The sequence below is a fragment of the Vanessa cardui genome, chromosome 30, assembly GCF_905220365.1.
Source record: "Vanessa cardui chromosome 30, ilVanCard2.1, whole genome shotgun sequence".
Taxonomy (NCBI): Eukaryota; Metazoa; Arthropoda; class Insecta; order Lepidoptera; family Nymphalidae; genus Vanessa; species Vanessa cardui.
This window is the reverse complement of record NC_061152.1, coordinates 3,900,389-3,913,705: the sequence shown is the minus strand read 5'-3', so window position 1 is coordinate 3,913,705 and position 13,317 is coordinate 3,900,389. Positions and strand designations below refer to the sequence as shown.

General features: G+C 33.3%; 1 protein-coding gene across 1 annotated transcript; it reads left to right on the top strand.

The window, feature by feature from the left end:
• The first annotated feature begins 33 nt into the window (after nt 1-33).
• On the top strand, nt 34-3,162 carry LOC124542149 (histone chaperone asf1). Its single transcript, XM_047120085.1, has 2 exons — nt 34-1,129; nt 2,279-3,162. Exon 1 carries the CDS (start codon nt 478-480, stop codon nt 1,126-1,128), a length of 651 nt encoding a protein of 216 aa, XP_046976041.1. The 5' UTR covers nt 34-477; the 3' UTR covers nt 1,129; nt 2,279-3,162.
• The last annotated feature ends 10,155 nt before the right edge of the window (nt 3,163-13,317 follow it).

Sequence of the window (13,317 nt, the reverse complement as noted above, 5' to 3'; positions counted from 1 at the left end):
AACTTGGATAACTTTTGTTATCTATAAAGCATTTGACACAAGACTGATTGTGACTGACGTATGTGTGCAGTGTTGATGATAAGGCTGTCTCAGGTTTTAACTCGTAAGTTCTTTTAATTCTCTTGTTATGCTTATGTGTTTATTTCTAAATATTAAGCGTCTAAAACTTTATCCTAATACAAGATGGTTAATAGCAATAATATACATATTTGCAGAGATTTAGTAAAGTATTTACTTTTTATTTTTAGTACGTAATTTTACCGGCGTGGCGTTGCGATCGTAAATTATTTTGGTCACGTGATCGTTTCAACCGCCAAAATAAGTGTCATTTTTCGCCGACAGCATAAATTTCTGTTACAAAGAAACGTTAAATTGTTATTTTAATCGTGATTGTTTTTATTATTTCAACGAATTTACATCAGTTCAAGCATCTACGACGAGAGTTTTTAAATAGTCGCTTCGCAAGCGATCGATATAATGGCTAAAGTGCATATAACCAACGTCGTGGTACTGGACAATCCCAGTCCGTTTTTTAACCCTTTTCAATTCGAGTTGACTTTCGAATGCATAGAAGAACTCAAGGAGGACCTCGAATGGAAAATGATTTACGTCGGTTCCGCGGAATCGGAAGAACATGACCAGGTATTAGACACTATTTATGTTGGACCGATACCAGAAGGCAGGCACATGTTTGTCTTCCAAGCCCCACCGCCAGACGTAACACGTATACCAGAAAACGACGCACTAGGTGTCACTGTGGTGTTACTAGCGTGCTCATATAGGGGACAGGAATTTGTTAGAGTCGGTTACTACATCAACAACGAATACAATGAAAGCGAGCCGGAGTTAAGAGAGAATCCGCCAGCAAAACCACAGTTCGACAAAGTAGTTAGAAATATATTGGCATCGGAACCAAGGGTGACTAGGTTTAAGATTAACTGGGCTGAGCCAGACGCAGCTGTTGCAACGGACAGCGGTGATGGTAACTTGGAAATGTCACATGCACCGAGCAATGACTCGTACGGAGCGTCTTTCAATGCTGATAGTCAGATAAGCGGTATCGAGTTCCAGGGTAGCCTGAGTGGTTACGGAGATAATTCAAATTCAATCGCTCCGATGGAGTGTTGAGGTGAGGATTTTTGTAATTTATACTCCTTTAGCTTGTTAATTTAATGAATAAATCTGCTTGAGATTTAAGGATCAATAGCGCAATGGTTAAGGCATTGTCTAGCAAGTAAATAGTCTTAGAATTGTTCACTCCTAACAAAATCTTGAGGTAATTTGAAATATTAGTGATTCCCTGTGGGGCATTGCTACTAATCATAATAAGAAAGATCTGATATCTTGGAACCAATCTTTATAAGAGTTAGGAAATTTATGTTTTTACTGATTAAATAAGTTATTGTTATTGTACATAAATGGCTAATATGATTAAAATGAAATTTGAATTGAAGAGACTTATAAAGTTGCAAGACAAAGACAAAACATATAAGAATAAGTTATAATATAACCAATTGTTTCATCGATATATATATTAATTAGATTTTCACTCAATTATATTAAAAGGTACTTCAGTTTTTATTAATTACTCAACTATTATTATTTTACACCTATTTAGACAATAGGATCTTTATAGATAGTACACTTCTACCACTTATATTGAAGTAATTCAAAGTCAAATCTTGTTTATTTGGGTTTTACCCCCTTTTGGTCGGAATAGACAATAGAAATATATGTATGCTTGTGAAATTATATTAAAAAGGTTCTATATGAATCATGATCTGACTACCAGTGATGTATTTATTCAGATTTTAGAAATAAAGCTATCAAATAAGCCGGACTATCATAACTTGTGGTGCACTTTGTGTAAGTTTGTCCAGGTAACCAATAACAGTAACAGTAACCAATTCATAATATTTTCTCAACTCATATATGTTGCAAGGCAAGTGAGTCATTGTAACTATAGATACTAGGGATGTAACATTTCCCAAGATTATAGCCACATAGGTTTTATATGAAATGGTTAAAATTTCACACCACACCAAAGTCTTTAGCTAGAGGTGACTTTGTACCATACCACCATACTGTTGCGCCATTTGACTCTCCACTAGCCAATGTGTAATACATTACAAGCATTGGCAAAACAAACGACAAAAATTGACAAACTAAGACTAATAAATAAGTTAAGATGGTAGAAGACAGTGGGTTTGTCAATACTAAATGCACTGGATTGACTGATTTGTGTATTGATTATTAATGTAACTAAATTTTATTTCAGATTGGTGCTGAATTAATTATGGGAGAAAATAATTTGTCGGTGAACAAAACAAATGAAATTTCTATATCGACTGATAATAATGTTTAAGTAAAGTTGTGCGGAAGTTATGCGTAGAGACGAGCAAAGGACATTGTTGAAATATTATGTATATTGTAATAACAATTCAGACAGAACTTGCTTGCAAATAGGACTACATTGATATTATAATGTGCCATCCGATGGTATCTCATTTGTAACTTTTTATTTAAATGATCTGTGGACTCGTACAATCTGTGCCACGATTTCTTAATAATGATTGAATCACAAACGAAATTATGAATAAGATTGATTAGTGAAATATGTAAATATATTAAAAATGATTCTCTTTTTGAAAAAAGGAATTCGATTTGTCAGTTCAGTGTTGCCAGGGCGTAATTCAATTGCCGTGTTTGTGATCGAAAATGTGATTGTACGAAAATAGCAAAAAAAAAAAAATTAGGAATAATAATGTTTAAATTATGTTTTTGATTCGAATCTTATATATGGCAAACTGTCTACTTCTATGAACAAGCCACTAAACTCAATTTGATGATATTTAATATGCTTTTTGAGCTTGAACTCCAAAGAAGGCCATAGCTTTCTTATTCCTAACACTTGGTAAACAATTGGGCTGGTAACTATATTATGGCCATCTATTTAAAGGTATTTTCAAACTGTTTTTAAAAAAAAAACTATTATTTAACATGCCATATTATTGTCATCAAGAACAGTAATTGTTATAGCTATGGCAACATTGGCACAGAGCATTCAGTGCTAGAATACACTTAAGAGAAGGGTGGGTCGATCAATATGGAATAATTTGATTGTGTATATAGTTATAATATGAAATAAAAAATTCAAAATAGTGTTCTTTTTTAAATTAATTTAGACATTGCATACTATATGCTTGCCACCTTAAACATTAATTTTATTAAGCGTTTTACGTCTAAATTGCACCTAAAATTAACTTTAATTAGTTTACTTAAAATAAATCTATGAAAACAATAATAATAATGATTCGATTTTATTCAAACTGTTGCCTTGAGTTACAATTAAAACACTATTTTCACTCTTAAAAAAAATCTTATAGTAATCTGATTTGAGTGTTCTCGCGCAAACCGGTTTGCGCAGTTAAACGCGATGAAATGCTTTTGCGCAAAAATTCGTTTAACTGGATATGGAATCGAACGATTCAAGAATTAATGATATTTTCTTTTTTTTTTTCTTTAGTCTCTATATTTCTTTATGGTGTTGGCGACAGGCAACTAACGATCATTCAGATTAATAGATTAATTGTATTTCCATGGCAGGAGATGTAAAAATAAACATCATAGATTTACATACCATTTCCTAGCAGCTGTATTATCCACTACAATATTTATTTATGTCTACTTATAATACAACACTATTCCACTTAACTACTTATGTATACTAATATTTTTTTTTTTAAATTAGTAACACTGCTAACATTACATACAAACGACACTTATATTAGAAGGCCAAGATTGTTTTTTTTTATGCACTCTTGACATGGAAAATGTCTAATGGTTATCTTGATAAACTTAAACAATAAAAACTTCAGTTTGTTTCACCCGCTGGTAAGTGCAACACAAGTAGAATAGTTTAGGTTATGTTTTGTTTTATTAATAATTAATTTAGTATTAGTTATTTTAAATAATTGTTATGAGCTCGAAAATATCATGCCTAATTTTTTACGTTTAAAATTATGTTTAAAATATTAAACTCTGGATGGATAATGTGACATCTTTGCTTGATTTGAATTAAAAAAAAATAGTACAAAATTGCAAGCAAGTTCGAAGCAATAACATTATTATGTAACTGTTGATCTGTCAAAACTGTATTTATTTTTTTATTTATTAAGTATAATGTAACAATAATTTGTTGATAGCGGAAATATTTTTACCAAAACTGAACTAATATAGATTTAACATAAAACTCTGTTTTTTTTTTAAATTTCGGCTGTCGTTCTGGCTGTATGATCCTATCCCCATGACTATTTTAACCATTTACAGTCTATACTAATAATTATAAATGTAATAATTGAAAGTAAATTTGTCTGTTGTGCTTTCACGGGCTTATAGCTAAACTGCATTTGATGAAATTTGGTATAACGCTAGTTCGAATCCCATAGAATTACTGAATGACTCTTGGTACAAATCAACTAAAAGCGAGAATAAAAAAAATGAATGACATGCTTCTTTTGTACCTTACATCTGTTGACAAATCGCTACAAGGCGTAACGCGAAATTTTAGAGTGAAACGCCTGGAGTTAGGCTCGGGTTCCATCATAGGACACTAATTACTGTAAATTGCACATTTACAACAGCATTGTAAATCTGTTTATTCAAAAAGAGCAACTATGCGAGATTCTTGCCGTTTCTTCTCGCTAGAAGCTGCTTTCCGAAACGGTGGTAGTATTTAATTGTCGACGATTCAAAAACGCTTCATTTTGAAGTTTACTTGAATAAAATTGATTTTATTTGAAACGATAACTGGTTGTCAAAGCGAAACTGATTCTGGTGCCTCTTCTGAAATTTGGCTTGGAATAGTTTAAGTTTCCGAGAAGGACATCAGTTGGTTTTAATTGCTGTTAAATGGTAAATTCCGGTATCCCATTATATCTGTGTATACCATTGGCCAAAAACGTTCTCTGTACTGTAAGGGAACGATATATTTTATTTGATGTTTCTTGCTTATCAGAATAGTGTATCACCGTGTGTCGTAATCAACAATTCAAGATTAAGATACGCAGTTTGTTTTAAATGATAACACAATAATGAATAATAGGTTTTCAAACACAGTTTACGAGTGGATGTGACATATTTTCTATTTCTTTGACCACGCTTGAGCATTTTTTTTTATTATGTAATATGCAATATATTTACCACAGTATTATGTTCACAGTAACATTGATCGCTTTGATAAAATTAGTGATAATCATTGTATATGCACTAGGAGTAAGGATAAGCTTATAACGCCAAGTTTCCGATTTTGCAAAGTCAATTAATCTTTCTTGATTTTTAAAAAAATACATTGATTAAAAAGGCGTGGAATTAATACCTGTTAACTTCCAGGCAGGATACATTACATACATATATAATTGTATTTAACTAATATTATTGTATTTTTTAAATGTTGAAAAAGATTAACTAATGTATTTCTTGCCGGTTCTTCTCGGTAGAATCTACTTACCGAACCGGTGGTAGCTTCACGTAATTGTAAAATGACGATTCAAAAGTGCTTGTGAAGGCCCACTTGAATAAAGTTTATTTTGATTATGCGATCATGGCAATCAAGCAGGAGGTTCTCACCTGATGGAAAGTGACTACCAACGTCCATTGACACCAAAACCGGGGGCTCGCAGAAGCGTTCTCGACCTGTAAGGAAAGTGTGCGCTCTTTTCTTGAAGGTTCCCAAGTCGTTTCGAAAAAGCTGAAAGCTGAAAAGAAAGCTGGTTCCACAGAGTGGTTCTGTGAGACAGAAAATGATTTAAAAATCGCGCTGTTGTAGATTTACGGATATCTAGGTGTTAGGGATGAAATTATAAATTTTGACGCCGGGACTAATCGAAATTATAACATGTTTTTGAAATTAATTACTCAAACGGATGTTCTGTTTGAGTCATAAAATTACTTATGTATTGTACATAGGTTATCCATTGATATGATTTACTATCAAAGAAGGCTTTATCATGATCAACAGACTGTAAATTTCCCACTGCTGGGATAAGGCCTCTTCTCCCTTTGAGGAGAAGGTTTGGAACATATTCCATCACGCTGTTCCAATACGGGTTGGATACATATGTGGCAGAATTTCTATGGAATTAGTCACATGCAGATTTCCTCACGATGTATTCCTTCACCGCCAAGCACGAGATGAATTACAACACAAATTAAACAAGAAAGCTTTATAATTTATACACAACTGGGCTCAACCATTTAAGGGCTCTTGACTGTACAGGCATTCAGTAAGCTGTTAGAACAGGGCCGATATAACAATTCGTGTTTTAGAGATAGATTTTGAAACGACATTTATAAAAATTAGCCCATGTACTTAGTAGCGGCGCAAGATCGAATTTTAATGTGGGCAAGATACAGTTTTCGAGGCCCTAGCTTTTTTTTTCATTATTCTGATCCCAATGGTATGTTGTTCTTTTTCAAATTTCGGGCGCGAGGCCATGACTGTTTTTTACCAGTGGCGGCGCAAAATAGAAGAAGAATCTTAATGTGGGCAAGAGTTTTCGAGGCCCTTGTTTTTTTCAATTTCGGCAGCAAGGCCCTTTGCACCGAGAGGCCGTGGGCGGTGGCCCACACTGCCCACGCCTTACGCCGCCACTGCATGTACTTAATATGGAAAATCATCAAATATAAATCAGAAACATACAGACAGACAAAGATGGTATAGATGTTACAAAATTAGTATGGATGTTGTGGACTCAATAAACTTAAACACCGTTGAAATACCATATACGCTCCCTTCGATATTTATAAAATGACCCGAGTAATCTGACGTTTAATTATTTCGACCTTTCATTGACCTATACGACCTACCTTTGGCCTTAAGTTACATGTCAGGTCGAATAAAATTAGAAGATTAATTTTATACAATACTTTTCAGGCGTGATCTTTTCACGGTGTAGATATATATAGTAGCATTTACTGGACTAAGTCGTCCTCTATTTTCGGAGGAGAAAGCATAGAACTTAAGTGTGGAAGGTTTTCATCTGATCCAAGTTATTTCACGATGTTTTGGATTCATAAGCGCATGGCTTGTGTTGTATTGAGTACTAGCTGTGCTCGCTACTAGTACGCGTTTGAATTTAACAAAAAAAATATATTATTGTAGCCTAAGTTATTCCTTATTATATCAGTTATCTGCCAGCGAAAGTCCCGTCAAAATCGGTTCAGCCGTTCCAGAGATTAGCCGTAACAAACAGACAGACAAAAATTGTAAAAAATGTTATTTTGGTATATGTACCATGTATAAATACATATGCATTAAGTAAAAAATGGCTATTTAAATATTACCAACACACTCCAATTTTATTATATGTATAGATGTGTGCGATAAATAGACGAATAACTCAAAATCACGCCAACCAATTTTGATGATTTGGTAGTTTAATGAAAGTTTGGTTAGGTTCTGAACTTTCAACGTAACGGAACTCTTCAATTCTAAGAAACAAATTTGTGATACTCGACTGAATCATTTATAGGTTACTACCTACCCGCCCGGCTTCGCACGGGTGCAATACTGATACTAAATATACTACAGAATTTGTTTATTTACGACATCACATTAGACACTTCTAAAATTACCAGTCTTTCTTTACTATATCGTCTATGTATTATTTCCAAAAACCTTCCTCTCGAATCACTATCAACTAAAACAAAACCGCATCAAAATCCGTTGCGTAATTTTAAAGATTTAAGCATACATAGGGACAGAGAAAGCGACTTTGTTTTATACTATTTAGTGATTTGGATATTTGAGTCACCTTCTGTAACGTGGTTATGTTCAATTAATTATCATAGTCGAGTGTGATAATCTATGGAACTTCTCAACTTCGCTGCCTCATAAAAGCGGCACGCTTAATCTATCCATATTAATAATAATTAGTGTTCATCAGATTAACTTAAATTTAAATAAAATATTTTTTAGAAAAATATTTTATTTTACTCTTTTTAGTGTTATTTTCTTAAAATAGAAATTAAAAGTCCTTATGTAAGAAATGGTTATTTGTTCATTTTTCGCTGCGCTGTACCTATTTCGATAATATTTATATGGGACCACTTCTGGAGCATGATATACCAAACAATAACATAACAAAAGAAATGTTTAGTGAACCTGTATTTCTCTTCATAAAAGTTACGAAGAAGAGTATAAATCCATATATTCATGTTGAAAGAAGTATGTCCTAACTGCTAGTAATTGACCTTTCATCATCAGCTGAGTAAGCATAACATTATGATTGCCAGAAGCAAATGCCAATATAACTTTAAAAAAACATAAAATATGTAAAACACGGTACATGTGCCTATAAAATTTGAGGGTTCCCCTCGATTTCTCCAGGATCCCATCATCAGACCCTGATGTCCTCATTATGGTACCATTCTAGGGGTATCTTCTTTCTAACTAAAAAAAAATCATCAAAATCGGTTCATAAACGGCGAAGAAATCGGCGAACAAACATAAAAAAATATATACGGTCGAATAGGCTATTTGACTGGTTTTTAAAATCCATTTTATATTATATTGTAGAAGTTAAGGAACACTGTAAAAGTTGTGTTTTTTATTTCTAGTACATATTTGCTGAAAAATATCATATTAAAAATTCCATATTTAAATTGCGCGCAAAAACGCCAACGTCCAAGTAGAACAATATGGCGCTGCAGCGGGGTCGGTGACGTCACTTTGCTGTATTTTAATCTGTGGTACATATGGCCCGGCCAATCAGGAGCGTTTTGTGTCACGTGACAAACGTTTGAAAATTTTCATTTTTATTTATGGATTTTTGAATAAATTAAGTATTATTTTCAACTTTCGTTAGTAAATAACAATTTTTAAACTCATAATATACACTGATTACAATAATTCACAATTTATTTTTCGCATTGTCAAATAGCCTATTGAGAACACTCTTTTTTTTGAAGTCGCTTAAAAATGTAAACGTGAGCGACACCGCAATCGAAAACTAGTATTAAAATAAAATTAGAAATTAGTAGTAAAATACATCCTTGCAAGTTATAATACAATACAAATTAGATGTAGCATCGGCAAAATTCGTAAAACCGATTACTGCCGATTCACACAACCAATACAAATAGCTCCCTATCGCGCCATTCGACGCTATTCGTCGCTATAGATTCCCGCGTCAGTTCAACCCGAGACGGCGAGTGCGTGTAAATCGACGCGTCAAATTGACGAATATATTAGATTATACGATAATACAAGTTATTACGTTTGTGTAAAGATCGTATTCACATGAGAAATAAATATTGATAATTTGGGATAGCGTACTCAATTCGGATGTGATCGGTTTTACGAATTTTGCCGATGCTACATCTTAAGTTGTGTCGTACTATATGTAAAATGTAAAGATAAATTAAAAAAAAGTAAGATAATATAAAAGCTTCTTTGTTTAGTATTCAGAGCAATAAAAAAAAATGTATTTCGTCACGACCTACGAAATCAGTCTTGGTTACAAATCAACGTATCCTTGACTAATAAAATCAGTAGAAAATGTCCGTCAAGTGACGACGTACTGTGTTCTGTTATAATGGTTTGGAGATATATACATACTTTTTGCATCGTCCTCATTGCGTGAGTAACTTTTTTTTTAAATATTTTTGACGTATACAGTTTAAAAAATATTTTTGATACTAGAATTTGTCATGATTGGTGATGCGAACCTATTATTCCCTTACCAAAAATTGACCAACACGGCTATGAGACCTTTTATTTATTATAACATATTCTGTTATAAGAAAAACTAAGAATAGGCCCCTACCCCCTGTTTAATATTAATTATAATGCGAGAATCTAAAGGAAAAATTGGACTCAGATTTGTTATATTTTTTAGCTAGTGACTTGCCCCGGCTTCGCACGGGTGCAATGCTGATTTTTCTGATTTTGACATTGGAAGGATGAAGTCTCATGTTTATATCATCCTACTAGTTTCTGCCCGCCACTTCTTCCGCGTAACTTTTGGATTTGTGGATTTGTGACAGAATTGAGTATATCAAATAAAAATCAAAATAACCTATAAAGATACAAAATATAAAATACTAATAAATAGAAGTAAGATGATGCTGGTTGATTTTTAACACCTTCCGTCCGAAAAACCCAATTATCTCATGGAACCCTATTTTCCAAAACGAAATTTAGCCTATGTTATTCGTGAATAATGTAGCTTTTAATTGGTAAAGGATTTTATAAATGGCCCCAGTAGTTTTTAAGCCTATTAATTACAAACGAAAAAACAAAGTCTTTTTGATAATTTTAATTGAATATTAGTATAGATTTTTGATGGTATGGCTTGGTGCAAGCCCGCCTGGGTAGTACCACCCACTCATCAGATATTCTACCGCTAAACAACAGTACGCAGTATTGTTGTGTTCCGGTTTGAAGGGTGAGTAAGCCAGTGTGACTACAGGCACAAGGAACATAGCATCTTAGTTCCTAAGATCGGTGGCGCATTGGCGATGTAAGGAATATTTAATATTTCTTACAGCGTCATCGTCTATGGGTGATGATGACCAATTACCATCAGGTGGCTTATATGCTCGTCCGCCAACCTATACCATAAAAAAATACATTAAGAAGTTAAGGCATACCGCCTTTGACAGATACAATAATGATGTGATCCATCATTAAATCATAAGGAGGGCTAGGAATTCTAGCATATTATAACGGTATCTACATTCCGAACCGGTGCTTTACTTTTAATACAGTTATGTATAAAAAAACCGACTTCAAACAAAACACTATTTCAAAAAAATATATTTACGAAAAAGTAAAAAAAATGGCGTATTCTTTTGTAAATTAATATTCAACGTACTTTTTATACTCATTAAATAATTAATAATAATATGTAGTTATATGCGATCTGTGAATTAAAAAAAAATTAAAAAGTTATGAGGTAACAAACATTTAAAAAAAAAAATTTATATAACGTTAGACTCGAGTTGCAAATCTCCTCCTTTTTGTGAAATAGGTTAAAAATGCTTACACAGAATTACTTGTAAAATTCACATGAATTATCATTACACAGTATAAAACAAAGTCGCTTATCGCTTACCGTTGTCTGTCCCTATGTATGCTTAGATCTTTGAAATTACGCAACGGATTTTGATGCGGTTTTAATGGATAGAGCGATTCGAGAGGAAGGTTTTTGTATATAATACATGGACAATATAGTAAAGAAACACTGATAATTTTAGAAGATTATAATGTGATGTCGTAAATAAACATTCTGTAGTATATTTAGTATGAGTATTGTACCCGTGCGTAGCCAGGGCGGGTCGCTAATAAAGTACATTTTAATTGACAGCCTAATGTATATACCCTTACGTAACTTTCTCTATTTAATACGGTTTTACTGATATCAGAGTATTAGTCAGTTCCAACAGGGAATTATTCACCATTCAATATTTAATATTGCTAGCGGGAACCCGAGCAATATCAGTCTACCTTGGTTTTTCATTAGCTATAGCTGGTACGAGTCTTGACATCATATAGACAGTAATTCGGCCAAATGTCAGTAGTCGAATGACAAGCAATTGTCCAATAGATGACTAGGATCGTTTGATGGACCAATCGCGTGTAACCACTGCGCCCTTATTCGACCAATCGCGTGCATGCTTGACGCCGTCAGTTTGGCACTCACGACTTATACCACTCACTATAAAGGCCATAAAAATTGACATAATTTGGATTAAATATCGGCGTTGACATTCGATAATTCGATTCTGGATGTCGCCCTGTCTCTGTTTAACTTTACATTGTACGGTATGTAAGAAAGAGATGAAACGAATGAAATCAGTTTCACACAGGTCAGTTATATATATTTATTTATAATACAGCTACTACAAAAAGTGATCAATGTTACTGTGAATATACATAATATTGTTGTAAATATATTGCGACGAAACAGTGAGTATTCCCACTTTGTTAAAAACATCCCGAAGAGAGTCTCTAGCTCCAAGATTATAAATAAACCGGATTGCTCTCTTTTGTAAAATTAAAACAGATTCAATATCTGCAGCGTTAGCCCAAAGTAATATGCCATATGACATAATACTGTGAAAATAACCAAAATAAACTAAACGAGCGGTATCAATATCAGTTAGTTGTCTAACTTTTCTAACCGCGTATGTTGCGGAGCTGAGTCTTCCTGTTAGGGATGATAAATGAGAAGTCCACTGAAGTTTGGAATTCAATTCTATTCCTAAGAACACCGTAGTATCAGCTACTTCGAGACGGTCATCGTTTAAAGACATATTATAATTTTGCCTTCTAACATTGGGTAGGGTAAAAACTACACATTTTGTTTTTTGAGCATTCAAAACTAAATTATTTACTGTAAACCAATTGTGTGTCTGTGATAATGCACCGTTCACATCGTCATAGTCAGTTTTTTTCCTGTCAACCTTAAAAATCAGCGAAATATCGTCAGCAAACAACGCTATATCACAAATACCTTTAACGTAGAAAGGAAGATCATTTATATATACTAGGAATAGAAAGAGACCCAAAATTGAACCTTGTGTAACTCCCCTCTTTTAACGGTGATCCAGAATACTTTATTCCATTAATGAAAACTTGCTGGATTCTTTGACTTAAATATGAAGCAATGAGATCAAGAGCTTTACCCTTAACTTCGTAATATTTAAGCTTATAAAGAAGCGTTTCTTGTTCTACACAATCGAATGCTTTAGATAAATCACAGAATACTCCAATAGCGTTCTGTGATTTCTCCCAAGCATCGTAAATATGTTGGAGAAGCGCAATCCCCGCATCAGTTGTCAAGCGACCTCTTCCAAAACCGAATTGCTCGCCATGAAAAATAGCATTTGTACCGAAATGGATGAGAAGTTGATATAAATTTTTTTTTTCGAAAATTTTACTTAACGATTGAAATAGGCCTGTAATTACCGGGATCGCTTCTGTTTCCAGTCCTAAAAAGTGGTAAAACTTTACTACATTTTAACAAGTTAGGAAATGAACGCGTGTCCAAACTCTTGTTAAAAATTACTGCTATATACGGAGCAATATCGTATATGATGTTATTAATAAATTTTACCGAAATGCCCCATATGTCGTTAGGTTTTTTAATATTTACAGTTTTAAATACTTTTATGACATCTATTGCAGAAACCGTTACAAATGAAAAATCAATAACGCATTTAGAAACACTATTATTTAATAACCTAGCTGCATTTGATGTAGATGATTTTAAATGAAATGTTACGGGCTACTTTATCAAAAAATGTTTCAAA